Source organism: Lolium rigidum, chromosome 3, assembly GCF_022539505.1.
Source record: "Lolium rigidum isolate FL_2022 chromosome 3, APGP_CSIRO_Lrig_0.1, whole genome shotgun sequence".
Lineage (NCBI taxonomy): Eukaryota > Viridiplantae > Streptophyta > Magnoliopsida > Poales > Poaceae > Lolium > Lolium rigidum.
In genome coordinates, this window is record NC_061510.1 from 59,783,618 (window position 1) to 59,802,238 (window position 18,621).

At 45.6% G+C, this 18,621-nt stretch overlaps 4 protein-coding genes across 4 annotated transcripts; 2 read left to right on the forward strand and 2 right to left on the reverse strand.

Annotated features, from left to right (window-relative positions):
* Positions 1–7,197: 7,197 nt before the first annotated feature.
* On the forward strand, positions 7,198–9,467 carry LOC124696866 (origin of replication complex subunit 2-like). Its single transcript, XM_047229534.1, has 6 exons — positions 7,198–7,383; positions 7,488–7,594; positions 7,829–7,961; positions 8,546–8,840; positions 8,935–9,162; positions 9,271–9,467. The coding sequence occupies exons 1-6, from the start codon at positions 7,198–7,200 to the stop codon at positions 9,465–9,467; spliced, it is 1,146 nt and encodes a 381-aa protein (XP_047085490.1).
* Positions 9,468–10,202: 735 nt separating this feature from the next.
* On the reverse strand, positions 10,203–12,416 carry LOC124696327 (putative dihydroflavonol 4-reductase). Its single transcript, XM_047229060.1, has 5 exons — positions 12,158–12,416; positions 11,667–11,795; positions 11,058–11,222; positions 10,637–10,942; positions 10,203–10,532 (listed from the first exon to the last, which is right to left on the reverse strand). Exons 1-5 carry the CDS (start codon positions 12,413–12,415, stop codon positions 10,392–10,394), a joined length of 999 nt encoding a protein of 332 aa, XP_047085016.1. The 5' UTR covers position 12,416; the 3' UTR covers positions 10,203–10,391.
* A 352-nt stretch (positions 12,417–12,768) lies between these two features.
* LOC124698913 (B3 domain-containing protein Os03g0184500-like) lies at positions 12,769–14,685 on the forward strand. Its single transcript, XM_047231305.1, has 6 exons — positions 12,769–12,906; positions 13,001–13,117; positions 13,937–13,959; positions 14,060–14,237; positions 14,331–14,537; positions 14,635–14,685. Exons 1-6 carry the CDS (start codon positions 12,769–12,771, stop codon positions 14,683–14,685), a joined length of 714 nt encoding a protein of 237 aa, XP_047087261.1.
* An 819-nt stretch (positions 14,686–15,504) lies between these two features.
* LOC124694893 (probable LRR receptor-like serine/threonine-protein kinase At1g67720) lies at positions 15,505–18,185 on the reverse strand. Its single transcript, XM_047227820.1, has 8 exons — positions 17,548–18,185; positions 17,013–17,476; positions 16,747–16,882; positions 16,072–16,143; positions 15,917–15,985; positions 15,753–15,824; positions 15,606–15,677; positions 15,505–15,529 (listed from the first exon to the last, which is right to left on the reverse strand). The coding sequence occupies exons 1-8, from the start codon at positions 18,183–18,185 to the stop codon at positions 15,505–15,507; spliced, it is 1,548 nt and encodes a 515-aa protein (XP_047083776.1).
* Positions 18,186–18,621: the final 436 nt, after the last annotated feature.

An 18,621-nucleotide genomic window follows, 5' to 3' on the forward strand; every position in this document is an offset into this window, starting at 1 on the left:
CGCTTAATTGGGTGTGTCCATTACATCATTCATATAATGACATAACCTTGTTATTAATAACATCCAATGTTCATGATTATGAAACTAATCATCCATTAATCAACAAGCTAGTTTAAGAGGCATACTCGGGACTTCTTGTTTGTCTACATATCACACATGTACTAATGTTTCGGTTAATACAATTATAGCATGACATATAAACATTTATCATAAACATAGAGATATAAATAATAACCACTTTATTATTGCCTCTAGGGCATATCTCCTTCAATTTTTTGTGACACTTCTAAGTTTTCAAAAAGAAATGCAAACTAAATTTTTTGTCATACATTGTGTTGTATCTTGTGCATATATGAAGTTTCATGTAAAAATATGATAATATGTGACCTGTGTAAATAAGAGAAGACATATGTAAATAGTGTGACGTACTATTTACATCATTTGTTCTTTTATGTAGATCACATATTATCGTATTTTTGGATGAAACTTCATAGATGCATGCACAAGATACAACACAATGTATGTCCAGAATTTTAGTTTACATTTTTCGGAAACTTGAAAGTCTCACAAAAAATAGGATACACCCGCAAGTTGTTGCGGATTCGAGTTTCCCTCCACAAAAGGGGTTTCTAACTCGAACTTGATTCACGAAACGTGACGCGCATGCAAATCATGGTGGGGCGAGCGGCGGTAGAGGAGAAGAAAGAGGAGTACGCGTAAACTCTTCTAGTCTCACTCACTTATGAAGACTAGAATATCATCCCTTATAAGCTACTTCAACTCTCTCCCAGCTAGTAATGTGGAACTTAATTTTATCCCCAAAATTGTCTCCAAGCTGACTACGTAATGGGTCTTGAGATTTCAGAAATTGTATACGCCTTGCTGGGCTGTAGCCCACCTTCATCCAACACATACCTATTTGATGTAATCACCGGCTAATTATTGAAGACTTTGTGGCAGCACATTACACAATGGGAACTCGATTCAATCATTGATTTTAATTGCCAACTCATTGACTACCTAACAAGGTCCGTGGCACTGATGCAATCAACAAATAAATGTTAAATAGTACAAAATGTCCTAAATAAGAAATGCTATTTTACAAATCCTAATGCGCACTAACCCATAAACAATATTATTGATACAGTATCATGGATCCTAATGTCCTCCAACATTAACCATAGATCCGAGCGATTGGGGAAGCACCTAGCTAGTTATTGTCAGATTGTGCGGTCTGGCCTTGTGAAGAGGTGCTCGCCACTACGGCAGGCGATGCGGTCTGGCATGTCGAAGACGTGCACGCAACTGCGGTCTAGGTCTGTGCTGCCGCCTCAGATGGTGCAGTTCGGCATGGCAGAGAGATGCATTGCGTAGTTGTTGACAATGCGCTCAAGCAAAGCGGATAGGTGCACGCCGCCTGACTATGAGATGGGGCGGAGGGCTAGGATTTCACGCTAGTGAACTGGTGGTGGGTGGCGGACTTTTTGTGTGCAAAAACTAAAAAAACAAATGCTACGAGGTCTCCGTGAAGTTCTCACGGACAGTTTTGTCCAACAAGTCTTTTTCTTATTTTTTAGGTCTACCTTTTTCTACAATCAAGTGAAACGAAGTATCTTTTTGCTATGTTGAAGCAATTGCTATATTAGAGAAGAATTGGACATGTGTCACATCCTCGACCCAGTATCAGAAACATCTCCGAAAGTGCGAAGTCTCATTTTTTGTATTTTGTGTGTTTGATAACAACAGTAGTAGAATAAAATTTTACTATGTGCGGTTTTTTGTTAAATATTAGTAGATGCACAAGACGGATGAGAAACCTCCAAATCTCGAATATCGAACTGCTAGGCTTTAGTCTACCATGGGACCTAGGTGTTAGGTTTTCTGGTTTCGGTGTATGTGTCTCGAAACAATGGAGAGGAAAGAAACTCTGATTTCTTTTTTGTTGCACAAAGTCACAGAGGCGGAATATCCAGCCTCAAGGGGGCGAAAATGTCTGGTCCAATATTCGGTCCCCACCAAGACTGGTAAACTCACGCATAAAAAGAGATATTAGAGGTTTGGTAGGGCTGGAATAACCGGCCTAGCCAAGGTCGGTATTTCCAACCCAATGGCCGAGCCCCCACCACGGTGCATGCCAACTCGTAGTGGGGGGGCATTGGTCTACAAATCCTACACTAGAAACTCTAAATTTCCAGAGGAGAAATATCCGGCCCTTTGGGATGTCTTTGACTCCGGAATATCTGGCCTCAACTAACCCTAGACATTCCGACCCCGTGATTGTGCAACTGTCTGAGGGGACCTATAAATAGACATCCCTTCTTTCTCAGGGATACATCTCCTTTTTTCCCCTCTCTCCGCTATTGTTGTTGAGCTTCAAGTGCGTGGATCTCCCTCTCTAACCAAGCAAATCAACCATACCTTTGGGAAAGTGAAGGAAGATGGCTAGATCTACATCTATACCAAAGGGGTTTGAATTCCCACTTTATTTTCTTGTGTAACTTGTAACCCTAGATCTTCTTTTGTGGAGATCCATGTGAGAGAACATCAAGAAGCTTGCTTGGTGTTGTACAATTCGAAGATGGTGTTGGAAGTCTCCAATTGAGTTGTGGTGTTGTGTCCCAACCTTGTGTAAAGGTTTGGTAGCCACTTTTACCGACACCACATAGTGAAGAAGTGGATTCACCTTTCTCGTGGATTGACCGGAGAAGAAGTTGAAGGCTTTGTGGCACCACACATCTCCAAAGTATAAGTACTTCCCCTAACAAAAATGAAACTATAGGAAACAATTTCTCATGTCTCGTGTCTTCATTCATTCTGGTTACCTCGTTCTCTTTTTACTTGTTCTACTTGTGTTTCGTTACCTTGTATAGTATAAGTTGTTCATATGTTAAAAAAAATAGTATAAGTTGTTCATTTTATACCTTGTTACATATAAAAAGCCATAAAATTGGAAAGAATAAAAAATTGACCCTTATGGAAATACACGTGCACCTTATCCCTATACGTATCTTCAAGAGACTGATCCGGTATGCTTTAGATTAATCCGGAAGCTTCCTTTCGTCGTGGTATATGTCCGTACGTATAGGACTCTTTCTTGTACCGACTCGATTGTACGGAACTCCCGACTATACGGCTAATGTGAGGATCGGAAGTTTAGGGCTCTGTCATCCCACATTACACACGAGTTGTAATCGCCTGCCGCAAACAATACGTGAGCAACCAGTAGGAGGCAGATCTCAAGGAAAAAGAAACAGCGCACGATCTCGATCCGCGCACATGGCAACGTCGTCGGCAGCCCCGCCACCGCTAGTCTCATCGCTGCCGTGCCTCGTCTTCCACAATGGCGACGAGCAACGCAGCACGCTCTACAGCGTCTCAGACGGCACGCACCGCCCTGGGGACGGGGACGACATCGGCGAGCTGCTGCGCGGCAACAAGCTGAGCTGGGTGACCTCGCACGGCTGGGTGCTCGTCTGGGACCCGGCCACGCGCGCCACCTACCTATGGAGCCCGCACGGCCGGCAGCGGCAGAAGAACAGAATCGCGCTGCCGTCGCTCGCCAGGCCGCCCGTGAACGCCGGCTGCGTGCTGTCGGCCGAGCCCACCGACGGCGCTGGCTGCACGGTGCTGCTCGCCGACAAGTCCACGAACCTCATGTGGTACTGCCGCGTCGGCGCCGGAGGCTCCGCCGGGTGGGTCGGCCACGAGTACGACGTGGGAAGCGTTCGTGTACCTGCCGACTACGTCGGCCCGACGAAGAGGGTAATGTACCGTCCGGCGTCGTGCGGCGGCAGGTTCTATTACCAGCGGCCGGCCGACGAGATCGGCGTGCTCGAGTTCTCGCCGGCGGGAGAGCCGGTGTTCAGCGTCGTGCCCATGAAGGGGGTGCAGCTCGTCCCGGCCGAGGGCTACGTGGCCGCGGCGTCGCCTTACCTCCTCGACCTCGACGGGGAGCTCTACGTGACCTACATCTTCTTCCGCGACATGGACTTCCATGCGGTCAAGGACATGGGAGTGTACCGCCTGGATTTCGAGAGAAAGGAAGCTGTTAGGGTGGACGGGATCGGCGACCGCGCGATCCTCGTAGGGTCAAGCCGCACTTTCGCGGGCTGGTGTCCGGCTACCACCTTCGGGTTGCTGCCCAGCAGCGTCTACTGGATGAGCCCGTTCGACGGCTGCTTGCGCGTGTATGACATTGAACACAAGACGGAGGAAGTGCGGGAACCTTGCGGTGATGCGGCAGAGCAATCTGCACAGACTTCATTTTGGTTGATTCCTACGCATCTGTGATCGACTTAATATAAAATATGAGATGATGATCCTCTGTATCTTAAAATGCAAGAATGAAGAGTACAAGGAATGCTGCATTGGCTAATCCATTAAACTTCTCAATCAGAAATTTGTAGTGACCATCATTAGTGTAGCTGGTTTCTATAGTTGAAGCCCAAAAAGGAGTAAATTCAGTCTGCAGTGACTACCATTTTTTTTATTACTTCATCCTTGTAACTGAATTAAAGCGATTCTAACATAATCTTGTGTTGGATGCTCTCATAGACTTTTTGTTCTGTGATGTATCTAAGGCTTTGTTGGCTAGTTTTGATCAATAATTAGGAACCAAGAAAGTAGTGGAGAGATAATAAGCGTCATAATGGGTACATGAAACCAGCATCTCAATGTGTTTTTTACCCGAATATGTGACATGGTCACATGGATGGGTCATTTCGTCTCTACAAGGTTGTGGATGTGTAAGCACACCCAAGCTCGTCGGTTTTGGTAGGCACGATACAATACCCACCATGTCTCTCTACCATCCATCTACTATGGCCCGCATACCACAAAACTCAATCTTATCTTTCACTTATCTCTCCCATATTTTCACTTGTTTTGCGGCCAACCATCAACCCCCTCCCAAGAACCCTAACTCATGTGACCACATTTCTCATTATTCTTTCCTCGTATGCCTCCTCACACCACATCGCCCCTACCTTCGGCATTGGCTCCTTCGACATCCCTTACCCGTGTCCAGCCGACCCGACTACTCCTCACCGCTTCTCTCGTCTCACCAATCTAGTTTTGCAGCTTGTATAGTCGTTGCAATTACTAAATTTGGCGATTTTTCTATTGGACCGCTCATATGGTTAATGTGAATGATGTTAGTGTGTTGAGTCCGCTAATTGTTTGACTCGCGGGTTCCCCACAGAAACAGGAAACGACCCTACGAGGACAAGGATGGGAAAATTTTCACCCATGGCTGAGGATGGGTTCGAGCAAATAGAATTGCACCAAAGCTTCCTCGTTCAAGGAGACACCACCGAGCAGAGTTTTTCCATTGGGTGCAGGAGTATTTTTCTTCGATTGTAGGAGTTAATTTGCAAACAAAACAATTCACTGGAATGCAGGACGTGGATATGTTAATTTATTTTTGCAAAAAAAGATAAAATTTCAAAGAAAAGAATAAAATTTCTCATTAAAATGGCCGTCGCCACCCGACACACAATCCGACAGTCCTTATTTCGTGCTTCACGATTTGTGCTGCCAAATATCATTAAGTTTTGCTATTTGTAGGACATGATACCTATTGGTTTGTAAGTAAACATAGTGGTTTCGTGCATGAGATAAGCATGCAAAATGCAATGGCATTTCTCCTGTAGATCTGATACCTATTGGTCTGCTACAAGAAGTGAGCTCAGTTTGTATTTTGATTTCTTGTAATGTTTTCACATTCCAAAGTATTGAGCTTGTGGACAAACTGTACACATTATTTTTTTATTTTTTTAGAGAAATAACGGTGTACTTTTTTTATTGAAGTAGGATTTTTAGGGGCAACGCTACGCGTCGGGCGCCGGATATGGAGCCAAAAATCGGTTGTCCTCCGCGCCGTCCGATTGCGATCCGACAGACCGAATTAACTGTAACACGAATTTTGTGATTTGCCCCCTACTTTTTGTAAACTCAACCCGCAGTCCTTTACTTTCCCACTTAAACCAAATTGGTGTATCCCTTTGGCCTAACCTTCTCAATATTTACAACAAAAATACCACTCTACGATTGATTCAAGTCATACTGAGTACTACACCAAACCGACTCAACCTACAAAAGATATGTACTATTACAACAAAAATTTCACAATAAATGTAAAAAAATTAATGTTACAAAAAGTGGTTAAACAACAATTATTTTCCTATAGGTTGGTTTACAACATAAATACATAACAATTACAACAACAAACTAACAACTATTACAACAAAAAAGCATGTGTTTTGTGGCCATCAAAAGTTGGTTAAACAATAATTAATTTGCTACATATTTAGTTACAACAAAAGTCACCAACCTCTTTTACAAAAAGTCACAGACGATTACAATAAAAAATCAATATGTTTGCAAAATGATGCAAAGTGGTAAAGCGGTATTTAATTTGCTACAGATTGAATTACAACAAAAATCGCAAACTCTTTTTACAAAGGTGTCAAACGATTACAACAAAAGTCTATATATTTGCAAACACTGCAAAGTGGTGAAGTAACAATTAATTTGCTACATATTGAATACAACAAAATCCACCAACTATTTGTACAAAAGTCTGAAATGGTTAAAACAAAATATATATGTTTGCACTTCAAAGTGGTCAAGCAAAATTTAATTTGGTACATAATGAATTACAACAAAAAATACCAACTATCTTTACATAAATTCACGCACGAATACAACAAAAATCGGGCCGAACGTTGAGTGCTAGGCTAGCAATTGGTCTCTATGCACCAGCAACTGGTCTCTATGTGTGTTAAGTGCTGGGTCGAACGTGTGGGCGAACAGGTGATGAGCCATGCGGACGAACAGCTGATGGGCCAGATACCAGGCAAGCCAGCGAACCGCGGCCCAGCAACGGACGTGGAACCGAGCGAGCGATCCTTTTCCCTCCATCGGTCGCCGGATGAGAAGCGTTTTCCTTTTTTTATTGTTAGTGTAATTTTTGTTTGATTTCTGGTATATTTCACACTACAAAGAGTTAAATATTAGCGAGACCGAGCAAAACTGCCTGGCCAGCCCAGCCCACAAAGGCATTTCCGCGGGAAGAAGCAACGAAGCGCGGGAACGGCAGGTGTTTCGACAGGTTAACCGCCCGCCCGTTCCCCTTCCCGTCCTCCATCCTTGCGGCGGCGGCGGCGGCTGAGTAGGAGCAAGAGGAGGCGAATTCCTATGGCTCCGAGAGGCGGCCACGCGGCTGCGGCGGCCAGCTCCGGCTCCGAGGACGAGGAGGTGGAGGAGGCGGGCTTCTCCAGGAGCTATTTCCTCGCCAAGGAGAAGGAGCCCTCCTCCGCCAAGAAGCGCGCCCGCGCCGGCGCCGCCGGCAAGCTCGCCGACCTCAATCTCGTCGACGAGCAGGTCTAGAATTCCTCCTCTCCTCGGATCCCTCTGACCACCTCTTCCCCTCCCCCGCTCCTCGTTTAAGTTCCTACAATCTACTGATCTGGGATCTGCGCGCGCAGGTGCTGCGAGAGTCCCTCGCCGAGATACCCCCAAAGCACGAGAAGGAGATTGACGCCCTCATCAGCAGCTACAAGGACCAGTACCGCAACTGGCTTTTCGAGCTAAGGTCAGTTCTTGTTCCAATGCTAATAAGCGCGACAGGCGCCATAAGCTGCATTTCATTTCTGCTTGTACTATCCGTCCGTTAATAGATGTCCAGTGGTTCGTCTAAATTTGAATGTATCTATGCCTAAAAAGTATCTAGATACATTCGAATTTAGACAAATATTTGACATCTAAAAATGGACAGAGGTAGTACTAAATATTGATCCAAGTGAATGGCTGTACTGCTCTGCTGTAGGTGCGGTTTTGGGCTCTTGATGTATGGCTTTGGGTCGAAGAAGCTCTTGCTCGAGGATTTCGCCTCCACGACCTTGACTGATTTCACTGTCATTGTGGTCAATGGCTATCTCCCCTCCATCAACTTGAAGCAAGTATGGCACTCTGTCTAATATTCATCTCTTGCCTGTAGAATAGTTGGCTTTTGTTACACTGTCGTTTAGAAACTTCAGAAATCCGTTAAACATGTATCACAAGCAGTTCTTTTGACCTTTCAATCTTCATGGGCAAATAAAGTAAACTCTGAAGGGATCAATTCGTTACAAGCTTAGTTTCTACTATCAAACAGTACCCCCAGCCACGAATTGGTTTTAGCTTTTGTTCCCTAATGGAGTTAGGAACTAAAAGCATGTGGCCTTTTATTTGTTTTATAGATTTTTCATAATGTATTGTTCGAGCTGCTGTCAAAAACATGGGCTTTTAGTTGTATGGACCACGGAGCACCTGAAAGGAAGTTTGTGGACAATGTTGCTTTGCACATCAAGATTATTGATTTTGAATTCTCAAAAAAATGATTATTGATTTTGACACCTTAAGAATAATAGAATATGCATCTGCATTTGAATTGCTTATGTGAATCAGGAAATGCTTCCATTTCATGCTATCATATTGTGGAAATATTTCTGTCTCAAGGCTCTTAAAAGTACCAATTTCCTCTCTGTTCGTCTTTTTTTTTCAGGTAATAGCAGCAATAGCTGAAATATTTTGGGAGCAAACAAAACTTAAGCAGAAAAAACAGTCAGGAAAAAAGTCCCAGTTATCACAAAACTTTGCGTCCCAATCAATAGATGATATTATCTCGTTTTTAAACAACCAAACATCAGAAGATGGTCATGATGGCGTGTGCCTTCTTATTCACAATATTGATGGACCTGCGTTGCGTGATGCTGAATCACAGCAGTGTCTAGCACAAGTTTCTTGCTGTCGACGAATCTGCATTGTTGCCTCGGTAGATCATGTCAATGCACCTTTATGTAAGTTCAAGACATGGGCACCTTTAGCTTCATCCTTTTCTAATTCTATCATTGTTCAAGGTATCCTTAACTGGTAATTACTGATTTACTGCAGTGTGGGACAAGAAGATGGTACACACACAGTTCAAGTGGAGTTGGTACCATGTCCCTACATTTGCACCTTACAATGTTGAATGTGTGTTCTACCCATTGATACTTGCTAGTGGTGGTCATGCACAAACCACAAAAACTGCCCTTGTTGTTCTTCAGAGTCTGACACCAAATGCACAAAGTGTCTTTAGAGTTCTCGCTGAATATCAGTTGGCGAATGAAAAAGAGGAAGGCAAGTTTGTGTTTGTTCTTGAGAAGCACAGGGCAGCCTGCCATGTCAACTTATTTTTCCTGTATTACCATGTTCTGTATGCTTAACCGCATTTGCATTGTTTGTCAGGTATGCCTGTCAGCAGCCTGTATACGAAATGTCGTGAGCGCTTCCTGGTGAGTAGCCAAGTGACATTGAACTCCCACCTGACAGAGTTTAAAGATCATGATCTTATAAAGATTAAAAAGCACTCTGATGGCCAAGATTGCCTCCGCATTCCACTTGTTCCTGATGCGCTGCAGAAACTGCTGCAAGAATTGGCCTGATCTTCTGGGTTTGAACCTTCTCACTGATTATTTGATCGAGCAGAACTCTTCAAAGGAGACGTTTTATGTGCTAAATGTAGTTACCATAGAAAGTGCTCAGTTGAGTATTCCATCCTGTAACTGCACATTGATTATTCGGCACTCAGAATTATCGAAAGGCTGAATGTTGCATAAATTGCTCGTGGTATTCTCTGTTTCTCTGGCTTAGCATTTTCTTGCTGAGCTTCAATCTGGACTATATTTGTAATGTCATGTCTTGATCCAAAAAATCTGGCATATGTCGCATATCTCTCAAATGTTCAACTGGCATAAAAGTGACTTTTTCTTTTCTTGCATTGGACTTCAAATTTGAATTTATCTTGCTTTGAATAGTACAACAGAAGCATCTACTTGTGCAATTGCAACCTACATAGAATCAACCAGTATTTGTTTGAAAACAATACTATTTCTTCCTTAATTGTATGGACTCCATATTACATTATTACATCTCAACTTCTTGATACAACAACATAGTGGCATACCAAACTATATATGCACGTCAAAGGTACATAGAAAGGATCAAGAGTGTACATGAAGTGTGACATATAATAGAAAGCACCAACAAATGGAAAAACTCTTAGATTTGACCAGTTCGTCATTTTGAGCCATTAAAACACCTCAGCTAGACCTTTAAGTTTCACGGACTGTAGTACACACAGGAAAGCAATTGCAGCATACATGGGATGAACCAATATCTGTTTGAAAATAATTCTATTTCTTCTTTCATTGTATGGACTCAATAGTACATTTATTACATCTCGGCTTCTTGATACAACAACGTAGTGGTATACCGAAGTATATACATGTCAAAGATTCTAGTACATAAGAAATATCAGTGTACATGAAGTGTAACATATAACAGAGTACCAACAAAAGGGCAAAACTCTAAAATTTTATCAGCTTTTCATCCTTGAGCCATAAAAGCATCTCAGCTAGACCTTCGGTTAAGTTTCTTGGACTGTAGCCCAGTTCTCTCTTTGCTTTGTCACATGAATACGCCCATTGATGTCTAAGAACACGCACCGTCTGCAATCCACATCATGAAGACACTATTAACACAAAAGCACACACTATGTGCAAATAGTAAATTTAAATGCGTAGACCACAAATTATTGGACAAGTGGACATACAGGGTAACTGATCAGTGGGAGCTTTCCAGTGATGCGAGAAATGAAAACTGAAATCCACCCATAAATTTCAATCGCCCAGAGCGGTACATGGAATGAAGGAGCTTTTGTGCTTGTGATACTAGCAGCCATGTTGAAAATCTGCATGAACGACTTGTTTTCTCCGGTGAGGAGATATCTTTCGCCGACTCCGCCCTTCTCCATAGCTGCTATGTGCCCACTAACAACATCATCGACATGGCAGAATGATTCCCTGTCATACCCATCTCCGATGTAACCAGGTAGACGGCCATTAAACCTTTCAATTAACTGCAAGATGCACCGAGGTTCAATTTCTGCCCATGACTATTTGCCAGGTTAACCATGCACCAATAAGACATAAATAACTAAAATGGCATATTCACGGGCAAGAAGGTTCTCATACAATGCGGGAGACAAGGTTTCCAGTTGTAAGTTTTCCAGGACCGTAGATAACTCCTGGGTAGACAATGGTTATTGGCACTCCCTCCGCTGCTGCCTGCAATGCAATTCTATCCGCAAGAACCTTTGATTTCTCGTACTCCGTGCAAAATGTTTTCCCTTGATGCATCTGCAATTTAGAACATTTAGCTCTGTTTCATTCTGCAGCGTTTGTGCAAAAGCTTTTGCATAGATGTATATAGTTCAAAGCATTCGGTACTCCACTAATCCAATTAATCAGAATTTACGTTTGGAATTTTACTAGCAGAGTAGCAGTTAGAAGGGTGTTACTGAATCAATCAGCATTGTTCTTGGAGATAGTGTACGTAACCAGGACAGCCAGGTTTCAAGATGTCACAATTATAGAAAACCTACAATTTATAGTTCAATGCAATGAAGTGAACAAGAGTAACTGTCAGTAAAGTATGGTCGTATGCACACGGACATGTCAGCTAACAACAGCAGAATTTGAGACATTGACAATAGCCTGTAACAGAACCTACTGGACGAAGTTGCTGCGCAAGGATCATTCTAGCAAGATGGAAAACGACGAAAGCCAATACTACAACATTACCTGTGTCTCATCTGCGACGTATCCATCTGTTGGGCCAAGCGCGAAGAATGACGATGTATATACAATCTTCTTCACTGTCGGTGTTCTCTTGGCTGCCTTGAGCACATTCTCAAGCCCTCTCACATTGACCTGTTAATCAGAGAACAACACACACTTTTTAACACGCCTTCTGGCTTCACGCCCTGTTTTGCTAATTTCTTTCGGACTTTCTCAGATTCGGTGCCTTCTTAATTCTTACTGTACTGCTCAAATTTCCCCTCAAGGCAGCTTAAACGGGTTGACAACAGATTTAGGACGACCTTGCAAGAGATCCATGGTGAATCAAGCAACGTAGCGTCAATGCATTATGATTAATTGTTGACTGTAGAACAATGGTAACTAGAAACCGCAAGCCTGACCACCCCCAATTTTCCACAGCAACCTCTAATCGCTAGAACAAAATCTGAAGAAAGTGGACCGGAGCACGGTTCAGGTAAGCGTTGCACACGTACGGTGGTGAAGACGGAGGGGTCGGGGAGCCACGGCTCGACGGACGCGGCGGCGTGGAAGACGGCGTCGCACCCGTGGAACGCGGCGGCGAGGGAGTCCGCGTCGCCGACGTCGCCGTAGGCGAGCTCGACGGTGTCCGGCATGCCGGATGCGTCGCTGGTGCGGCGCACGAACGCCCGCACGTCGTGGCCCGCGCCCGCCAGCGCCGCGCACAGGCGCCCTCCCAGGTACCCCGTCGCGCCCGTCACCGCCACCCTCATCCTCGCCGCCGTCGACCAGCCGCAGCAGGCGATCCAACCACTGTTTTTTCTTCTTCTTCTGGCTACAGCAAGTCAACTCGTGTGAACAACCCAAAGTCCACCGCGGTGACTCGCTGGGCCGGAGCGAGCGGGTGGGCCTCCCCCGTTCCCGGCCCGGCCCGGCCCACAGACGCTTCTGCCAGCTTCGAGATATGCGGCGGTTTGTTTACCATTTTACCCGTGCGTTTCTCCAACGGTCGATTTCCACCTTGAAAACCCCCAATCCCCTCCCATTCCCAGCCTTAAACCCTCCGCCGCCTGCCTCCACAAGAATCCAATCGCGCCTGCTCCTCGGCTTCCGATCCACGGCGGCGATGGCGGTCGAGAAGAAGGGGATGTCGCCGTACGAGGCGGAGCGGGAGAGGACGGTGCAGGAGAACAAGCGCAAGATGGAGGCGCTCAACCTGCGCCAACTCTCCGCCGCCGTCGCCCCCAAGACCCCGTCCCCCATGGTAACCCATCCCTCCTCCTCCTCATCCTTGCCCTGTGCCGCCGCTCCGCTCCCTGGTTAATCGTGTGTTTCGTTTCCTGTTCGCGTCCGCGCAGAAGCACAAGAGGCGCAGGATCTTCCACGCGGCGGCGGTGGTGGCTCCCTCGCCTCCCAGGAGGTCCCGCCGGCTGGCCGACCTCCCCGAGATCAAGTACGCCGACGCCTGCGCCGAGGTACCTACCCGTTCCTGTTCCCTCGATCCATAAGATTTGGGGGAAATGTGCCTGCTTTTTCTTCGTGTGATTTTCGCATAGGTTTGCTACCTCGTGTATTTCATCTGGTCGCGTGCATAGATTTGGTCCGGCATCTGATTCATAAGTTGTATGTAACTGAAACTACATCCTGTTGCATAACTGAACATGATACTTACTTCACAGCTTTTGTCTATTCAATTGCCGCACATTATGTAAATTTAGGATGAACCACCAAGAGTTTAAAACAACTGTAACTTCAAGTACAGCCTGTTGCTGAACTGAAGATGATGTTTACTTCGTATTTTTTTATCTATTCAATTACCCCAGATTATGCCAGTTTATTATGAACTACTCCTAAGAGTTAAATAAAACTGTAACTGAAGTACAGCCTGTTGCTGAACTGAAGATGATGTTTATTTTGGACTTTTATCTGTGCAACTGTCCCAGATGATGTCAATTTGTTATGAACTACTAAGGGTTAAACAACTTATATCCTGTTGCAGAACTGAAGATGATATTTACTTCAGTTTTGTATCTGTTCAATTGCCCCAGATCATGTCAATTTGTTGTGAACTACTAAGAGTTAAATGCAACTTGCAGCCTGTTGCTGAACTGAAGATGATATTTACTTCACATTTTTTGTCTGTTCAATTCTTCCGTGTTGTTTCAATTTATTATGTATGCTACCCCGGTACTAAATTTTCGTGACAAGTGCTTCTGTTTAGTCAGCATACATCATCAACTGGAATTCCATGTTTACTTCTCTGCAACTAACTAAGATTGCTTTTCAATTGGCAGGTGGATGGAGAGAGAGTGGGAAGGTTTGTGAAGACGTGCTATCATCAACATTGGAGCTCTAGAACTGTACTTTCTCCCATAATGTAACAGAACTTCCATCATATTTATCCATTTCTTCCGCAGGTGGTCTCCTAGGAAACGATCTGGCAGCATCTACTTGGCAAGACCTGGAACACCTTCCATGAAAGCTAGGTTGGAGGCAGAGACAAAAGCTGAGGAGCTGGAAGCACAACTTGACCCTGAATTCCCATCCTTTGTGAAACGGATGTTGCATTCACATGTGGTGCGAGGGTTCTGGCTGGTGGGTATTATGTGCCCTTCCTAGTGAATTCAAAGTTCATCTCGTATTCTAGATTTGTACTGCGTGCTGATTTGGTTGGATGATGATCAACAGGGTTTGCCTAGCCATTTCTGTGACCTGTACATGCCAAAGAAAGATTGCACTATCACTTTGGTGGATGACAAAGATGAAGAATTTGGGACCAACTACCTAGCCTACAAGAAGGGGCTAAGTGGTGGTTGGGCTGGTTTTGCTTTGGATCATGTGATTCAGGATGGAGACGCGACGGTTTTCCAGCTCATCAAGCCTACAACCTTCAAGGTTGGAAAACCTACTGAACACTATCTGAATGATATTGAGTTGTGAACTCAACATTGTTTATTGCTGAATAATCTGACTAAATGAATTTGCTTTTCAGGTGCATATCATCCGAGCTACTGTTGATGATGACAACGAGGAAGCGGAGTGAGGACACCATGCAACTACTAAGAACTAACCTATCGGTAGATGGTATGTAGGATTTAGGTATGGTTTAAGCTTTATCTATCAGGATGCGGTAACGCATTTTGTTGGTATGTCCACCAGTGGCAAGTAGGATTTGGGGCATGGTTGCCTGGGCAGTTATGCATTTTGTTGGTATGTCCACCACTGGCTTAGATGGCAAGCAGGATTTGGGGCATGGTTGCCTGGGCAGTTATGCATTTTGTTGGTATGTCCACCACTGGCTTAGATGGCAAGCAGGATTTAGAACATGGTGTAAGCTTTATCTATCAGGATTCCTCACTAAGTTGGAACATGGTGTAAGCTTTATATATCAGGATTCCTCGCTAAGTTGGAACATGGTGTAAGCTTTATCTATCAGGATTCCTCGCTTATGTAATATGTTAACATGTCCACCAGTACTGGCAATGAAATCAGGTGGCAAGTAATCAACTAATTGTGTGTCTGCTACTACATATTACTGACCTACATCAATCTCTAATGGAACATTATACGCCTTCTGCTTTTAGTCCTGGGAATGATTCTTTGACCTAAAAATTGTACCTAAACTAAACCCGTCAGATGCAACATGTACAGCAAAAATTCTAGGAGGGAGGACACAGTGGCTCAAAAGGGTGCCATATATCACATCAATCTTCAGCTCACATACAACATGGTACATTCAGAGTCATCCTACAATTTCTGAAGCCTTTCACTCTTCCCCCTTCTTCAAATTGCCTCTCGTGTATACGTAAGTGCACCATTCAATTGCCAATTAGCATCACAGGATATTTTCTCCTTGCCAACCTCATAGAAGTTTGTTCCCCTCAGTCCTACAAGTTGTTCATGCGAAGCATATCATCAGGAAGGATAAATAACTTCAGTGAAGAAATCCGTTACTTGTCATACCTCATGATAAGCCCAGGCTTGGTTTTCAGGCTTGCTGGTATTGGTCCCGTGAGATTGTTGTTGTTCAGGTATCTGGCATTGTCCAGAGCAAATGTATGAGGGAAAGAAAGCAAGGGAAAAACATTGAAGGAGAAATTGAGTACTTACAGCTCCTTAAGATTGGTGAGGTTTCCCAGTGACGGGTTGATCGTTCCACTGAACTGATTGCCATCTAGATGCCTTTTGAAATGTGCAATGTTAGCATGCAAGATGAGACAGAATAATCCTAGGATGAATAGTTCAAGAACAAGCCAAGTAGACAATGAGCTTACAATGCAGTTAAGGTTTGCATGCTGCTGAAGTCAGGTATGGGGCCTGAGATTTTGTTGCCACTGAGAAAACTGCAGGTGCAAGGTAAATAATTCAGAGGCAGGAATATTGATCTATTTTGTCCATTTACTCGGCATTCGGTATCTGTAACACTTACATGGTTTGCACCCCAGTCAAGTTTCCAATGCTGTCGGGAAGCGATCCTGAAAGAGTACGGTTTCTTAGATCCCTGTAGTACAGAACAGGGGTCATATTATGACAGCAATATCGAACACAGATTACTGAATTGTGGTATCTTTCACGAAAAGTCATATTAGATCCTGGGCACCAGTGCTCTTGCTAGATTAAAAAATTCGAAAATTATATTTATATGTTTTAAAAAATTATGTAACAAAATTCTAAAAGTAACTAATGATGTACCCCACTGACCTACAAAATCTCAATTTCAAATGTTTTGTTTTTTAACGTATACAAAAATGACAAAATCTGTTTTCTTTTGTAGATTTGAATCACTATACTCAGATCTATGCATTTGTTATTTTTGTGCAGCCTAAAATACACATTATTTTCAGTTGAAAATTTACACGACCGTGGGATACAATACCGGCTACATCATGATTTATTTTCAGGTTTTTATGAAGCTTAGAAATATGATTTTTAATTTATTTTTTGAAGTGAGATCACTGATGCTTATGTGCACCAAATCTCTGTCCTTTCTTTCAGCCATATAATGTGACAATTTCATTGTGTAAATTTAATAAAAAATATTCAGTTTGAGCACTGTTAGCAACTGAACCAAGAGCACAAGAGTTTGTGTAATCTGAATACTCACAGTGACAAGACGCGCACGGGCGTGTCCCCAGAGCAATTGACCCCAGTCCATGAGTTCTGCGGTGGCAGGCAAGGGTCGCCGGCCCAGTCTGGCGGCGGGTTCTTGAGGCTCCTCGCGAGTTCTTCCATGGCAACCACTACATAAGGGAGAAGAAGCCTGAACTTTTTCATCACCAAACATTAATCTCACAAACTGAATACCATTTTCAGCCTGAAACTGTTTGCATATGAACAGTCTGAATCAAAAGGGCATACATACATACATACCATCTTTGGTGGCGGTCCTGCCGCCTACGGGCACGATCTGGTAGATCTCTCCGGCGTTGATCAGCGGGCCGACGGGGGACGTCTCGTTGGGCGTGAGCAGGATCTCCGTCTTGCCGGCCAGCTGCAACATATTGGAGAACACCATGACGCCCGCCGCCGACGCGTTGAGCCCCCGGAAGAAGTCCTTGCCGTTGACGGCGACGTCGAAGACGCGCCAGCTGTAGGGGCTGGCGGTGCGGGAGTCCTGGAAGTAGAGCGCCACGTAGTAGCTGGCGAGGGGCAGCTCCACAGGCGGCCACTGCACGGTCAGCTTCTTCCCCCGGCTGGTGGTGATGCCGCCCTTGAGCGCCTTGGCCGGCGGCAGGTTCCAGAAGTCGATCGGCGAGATCGACGAGTGGCTCTCCACCGTCGGGTTGCCGTCCATGAACGGCGCCCAGTACCGGTTGTACTGGTCATCTGGATAGCTAGAATTGGTAATGCCACGTCGTTAGGATCGATGCCATTGCCGTGCATGCCGATGCCGGTGCGTGCGTACCTGACGATGTCGCCCTTGACGCCGAGGGCGCTGCGCGCGACGGTGGTGAGGACGTACTTGCCGAAGTCGGTGGTGTTGTACATGGAGTCCTCGAGGTTGACGAGCTCCAGGGAGGAGATGAAGGGGCTGGACTTGGTGTCGGGGCGACGGGCCAGGCAGACGCTCATGGACTTGCCCTGCGCCTGCGCCACCATCTCGAAGTAGGTGGACATGCCGCGGCGGGAGGTCTCGGTGGTGTTGACGGCGCTCCATAGCGTGCCGTCGACGATCTGGTCGAAGACGGGCGGGTCTGTGCCGCCGTCGAAGCCGCCGTAGAAGTAGGTGGTGCGGACGAGGTAGCGGGAGCCCTTGACGGCGGGGAGCGTGTAGCAGTACTTGCGCGCGGTGGCGTCCGGGAAGTGGCGCACCGTGGAGAAGACGGGCAGGATGTTGGGCTTGTTGACCGTGGAGGCGTTGCCGACGGCGATGAACGCTGCGTCCGGGACCCACCTGATGCTCCCTGACTGCACCTCCTTGTCCGACCCGCAGTTTATGTAGAACCCTCTGGGCTGCGGGACGGCGTCGACGGCGGCACGGGAGGAGGGAACGGTGACCGCGACGAGGAAGGAGAGGAGGAGGGTGGCAATGGGGATTGGCATCGTAATGTCATAATAGGATTGGATGGAGCACCCGCGAGGGGGAGGCTCCGAAGGAGAAGAGGCCAGGAAAGGGGGCTCGGGAAGGCAGGAGAGAAATGTTTATGGATGGACGTTGGGTTTGGACGTTGGACGCGCGCGCAGGCGGGCGCCGGATGCCAGCCGCGCGCACGAGGAGGAGCCGAGGAGGACGAACGGTTGGTCTTGGTCAATGCATGGTCGCTGCTCAAATATAGAAAGGTTGAAGGGGTCAACTCGGGGTGCTCAGCGTCTCGTCGCCTACACCTGGGCATTCCTCGGGCCGGGCCGGAGTTCGGACGAGCCTAAAAAAACCCGACCTTAAATTCTCAAGCCTGAATCCGGCCCGACCTTCGGGCTTACAAATCAGTCCCGAATCTGGCTTGAACAGACGGAAACCTAGTCCGGTCCGACAAGCTCG

Bases quoted from the DNA above. Each gene is read 5' to 3' on its own strand.
- LOC124694893 (XM_047227820.1), bottom strand. From the start codon at position 18,185: ATGCCAATCCCCATTGCCACCCTCCTCCTCTCCTTCCTCGTCGCGGTC. The intron at 16,883-17,012 runs GTATGTATGTAT...TCCCTTATGTAG, and splicing joins CAGGACCGCCACCAAAGATG to TGGTTGCCATGGAAGAACTC. The intron at 15,986-16,071 runs GTAAGTGTTACA...TTGCACCTGCAG, and splicing joins TTGACTGGGGTGCAAACCAT to TTTTCTCAGTGGCAACAAAA.
- LOC124696327 (XM_047229060.1), bottom strand. From the start codon at position 12,415: ATGAGGGTGGCGGTGACGGGCGCGACGGGGTACCTGGGAGGGCGCCTG. The intron at 11,796-12,157 runs GTACGTGTGCAA...TCTGATTAACAG, and splicing joins ACCCCTCCGTCTTCACCACC to GTCAATGTGAGAGGGCTTGA. The intron at 10,943-11,057 runs GTATGAGAACCT...TGCATCTTGCAG, and splicing joins GAAACCTTGTCTCCCGCATT to TTAATTGAAAGGTTTAATGG.
- LOC124696866 (XM_047229534.1), top strand. From the start codon at position 7,198: ATGGCTCCGAGAGGCGGCCACGCGGCTGCGGCGGCCAGCTCCGGCTCC. The intron at 8,841-8,934 runs GTAAGTTCAAGA...GATTTACTGCAG, and splicing joins TCATGTCAATGCACCTTTAT to TGTGGGACAAGAAGATGGTA. The intron at 9,163-9,270 runs GCAAGTTTGTGT...ATTGTTTGTCAG, and splicing joins GGCGAATGAAAAAGAGGAAG to GTATGCCTGTCAGCAGCCTG.
- LOC124698913 (XM_047231305.1), top strand. From the start codon at position 12,769: ATGGCGGTCGAGAAGAAGGGGATGTCGCCGTACGAGGCGGAGCGGGAG. The intron at 13,960-14,059 runs GTTTGTGAAGAC...TTTCTTCCGCAG, and splicing joins GATGGAGAGAGAGTGGGAAG to GTGGTCTCCTAGGAAACGAT. The intron at 14,538-14,634 runs GTTGGAAAACCT...TTTGCTTTTCAG, and splicing joins TCAAGCCTACAACCTTCAAG to GTGCATATCATCCGAGCTAC.